Below are 3650 nucleotides of genomic sequence, written 5' to 3' on the forward strand. Positions count from 1 at the left end.
TCAACTGCCAACTGAGATAAACCTGGCACACAGGTTACACCCTAAAAGACCTAATTAACGACGCCCCCATTCAGCAGGAAGCAGCACCTGGGCCCAGAGGAATGTGAGTCCCAGCTGCTGGTCTAATGGAGCCCTGTGCTCCATGTCTCTTTCAGTTCGGGCTGTGATCCCCAGGGTATCCCCACTGAGCTGCTCAGATGCAGGAGTGCCTGCAGTGCATGATAAGATATCTTGTGGGCAGGTCCAAGTCTGAACTTGAGATCCACTGCATTCCACACACACAGTACAGACAAAGAGACAAAAGCTGATGGCAAACTCAATAGTGTACTCAGATTTTAGAGTGTTTTAGATATGGGTTTTTAGCTTTAGGGACACTCAATCTATCCTTACTTGGCTGAGTGCTCATGGATACAGGCTCACCATTTATTTAACTATTCAATATCTACTACTGATTTGGATCTGAAACACCCCAAAATCCTATGCACTAGCAGGCACGTCCAACACGCAGTCCATGTGCCACACGTGTCCCAGGGTAACTGTGGATGTGGCGGTAGGAGGGATGTGCTGCCATGTGGAAAGGCCGCTCCTGTGCTGGAGGCATGTGTGTCAGTACTGCTGGGACGTGGCAGCACCTGCAGGAAGCAGGGCCTAAAGGAAGTGAATAGATTTCCTCTACCACAGGCTTCAACCACACCCTACTGCCTCACCTCAGTCCCAAAAGCAAGAGGGTAATCAGCCAGAAACTGAAACCATGATCCAAGATAAACCTTAATTCCTTTTGGTTGGCTTAGCTCAAGTGGTGTCATCATACAGAAAGATGACTCACACAACACCCAAAGGGCAGGGACTAGTCTCACACCACAGTGTCCTGTACAGAGAGAAACCCACTCACTCACCACAGTGTAGCCCCCACTCGGCAAGGAATAGAAAGAAAAGGAGCCGTCTTCTTTGGAGACCGCATAGCACAGATAAACCAGGCTCTCATCTGGATGCTGGAACCCAGACACCGGGGACACATTGCAGCCCAGGACATCCTATGTCAGGAAAGAAGTTCCCATGTTCAGATTACCCAACAGCCACAAACAAGACCAGGCCAGCTTCTAGAGGTCAACGCATGGGTTTCTTGCAAGAGGTTAATTTAAGCAGGCAAATGGAACACAGATCTCTACACCCGGCCTCAGAAGTTAAAAATGGGCAGTCTTCTTAGGAAAACTGTTGAGGCATCTCCCCAACAATAAGAAAACTGGCCAAGGAAGAAAAGTGACACACTCAAGATGCCACAGAGCAACAAGTAGTAGAACCTGATACTGTGTGAGCCTGGCCAGAACCCAAGCATCTCCCAGCTCCACGGCCTCGTGGTACAGACAGTCCATGGAGATATGGTGTTCTTGAACATCCAGGTCACAAACCAACCACTACTGGTATGGTCAACAGCAAGCCCCAACCTGCTACTCCCCACCCCCGATCTATGCTTACCTCTTTGTTTACTAAAGAAGAAAAGAGAAGAAACTTCACCCCTTTCATGGGCTCCCCGTCACTGCGGACAGAGCCAGACACGTTATAGCCAGCCACTACGAGGGGACCGGCTGCATTCGCATTGGAGTTCGTCACTCTCGCCGTGGTACTTGCCTAGAAGAAGGAGGAGTTCTTAGTTCAACAGTACTAAACCCTGACAGCCCAACACAATGTGACAGTCTCAAAAGGAAATAGACAAAAATAATAAGTCCTTTCAGAACACTTAGCAACACAAGGACATGTTTAAATTTTTAACTAAAAAGGCAGTATGAACACAGAATTTATAATAAAATTATAGACACGGGCATCCCAAATTCAGACAGCCTCAGGTACCCAGTCCCTTTTATAACAGCATACTGCATGTACAGAGGCTATACACATCTCCCCAATACTAAACCTCCATTAGTTTCCATATCCAACACAAGAAGCAGTATTTACCATTTGAGAATCAAGAATAAGAAAAATGCCTACGTATATCCAATCCATAGCTGGTTGAATCTGAGACTGGCTGAAGCAATGAATATTTAACCTTCAGCCAAGGAGGGCTGGCTGCCGAAAACAACGCAGCCACTGTGTGTTCATGTGTTGACTGCAGATGCACAGTCATGGAGTGCATGTGGGGGTCGGAGGACAACCTGAGGTGACAGTCCTAGCCTTCCTTCCACCTCGCTTGAGGCAGAGCTGCTTGTGGTTTCAGCTGTGTACACCAGTCTGGGAGGCCCGGGAGCTGAGGGATTCTCCTCCCATCTCCCCATGGAGCACTGGGATTGCAGACAATCTTTCACGTGAGTTTTGAGACTGAAACTCACGCTGTCAGGCCTGCATGGCAAGCACTACCCACTGAGCCCTGCAATTTCTTCTTTTCTATGCGAAGTGGATGAAAGGCAGTGTGAGATGGTGGCACCCACCCATGTGGGTGGTGACCCCACACTGACGGACCCTTCCTTCATGTCCCTCTCACAGTCCAACTTCTTGTTTGTTTGTTTGTTTTTTGAGACAGGGTGTCTTTCTGTAACCACCTTGGCTATCCTGGAACTCACAGAGATCCACCTGCCTCCGCCTCCGGTGTACTGGGATGAAAGGCATGTGCCACCATCACCCCCAACTTCTTCTTAAAATAGAAATATTTATTTGTTGGGGGATGGAGCCATGCCATAGCACACATGGGAAGTTGGAGGGCAACTAGGGACCTCTCCTTTCACCATGTGGGTCCCAGGAACGTACCTTTACCCTGAGCCATCTCTCTGACCCCTCCCTTTTAGGCCTGGCAGCACGTACCTTTACCCTGAGCCATCTCTCTGACCCATCCAATTTGTATTTTAATGAGCAGGTTGGTTTTCCCTTTCTGTTGCAGAGCGGCTTCATATGGACAGAATGCAATCCCCAGACACCGAGCAATGCCCCTGCTAACCAAAATCTGACAGAGACAAAGCCAGGGCCAGAGCCCCTGCTCCCTCAGGGTATCCAACACCCATGTTGACAAAACAGAACCAGGGCCAGAAGCATTGACCCTGCCTAAGTAACTGTTAGCCAAACTTATCATACCATGCTTTGCTTTATTATTTATTTGTATTTAAAAACATTCAATTACTATAATATTTTAGAATCAGCCTTTATATGACATTTCAAGCACTTATAACCTTTTAGATAGTCTTTGGGGGGGGGGGGGTTTGGTTGTTTTTTTGAGTTACGGTCTCACTCTATAGCCAAGGTTGATCTAAAATTCACGATGGAGCCCAGACTACAAAGCTCACTGTAATCCTTCGGCTTCAGTGTCCCAGGTACTAGAATTACAGGCACAAGCTATCACACCTTGCTTAGACACTCTTTCAGTGAACACTGCTACTGCTCAGTCATGTCTGATTAAATTTTCAAATACCAAGCAGAATAAAGTTGAAAATTTCAACCAAAAAGGAAATCACTGTTGTTTCTTTCCTTGAAACAAGAAGTTTCTCTGGCTCGCACGCTCACTGCTGCTGCTGCCACTCAAACAAGACACTGCCACTCAGACAAGACACTGCCACTCAGACAAGACACTGACACTCAGACAAGACACTGACACTCAGACAAGACACTGACACTCAGACAAGACGCTGACACTCAGACAAGACACTGACACTCAGATATGACGCTGC

General features: G+C 47.6%; 1 protein-coding gene across 2 annotated transcripts in view; it reads right to left on the reverse strand.

Moving 5' to 3' along the window:
* The window catches only part of LOC101979627 (nodal modulator 1), a 61269-nt gene that overhangs the window by 45025 nt on the left and 12594 nt on the right, over positions 1–3650 (reverse strand). For both annotated transcript variants that reach the window (XM_005366761.3, XM_026789160.1), the window contains exons 7-8: positions 1477–1629; positions 897–1034 (exon numbers count right to left, since the gene is read on the reverse strand). In XM_005366761.3, the coding sequence (XP_005366818.1) occupies positions 897–1034; positions 1477–1629 (291 nt within the window). The remainder of the gene's footprint in view (positions 1–896; positions 1035–1476; positions 1630–3650) is intronic.

This window comes from Microtus ochrogaster, unplaced genomic scaffold, assembly GCF_000317375.1.
Source record: "Microtus ochrogaster isolate Prairie Vole_2 unplaced genomic scaffold, MicOch1.0 UNK14, whole genome shotgun sequence".
NCBI lineage: Eukaryota > Metazoa > Chordata > Mammalia > Rodentia > Cricetidae > Microtus > Microtus ochrogaster.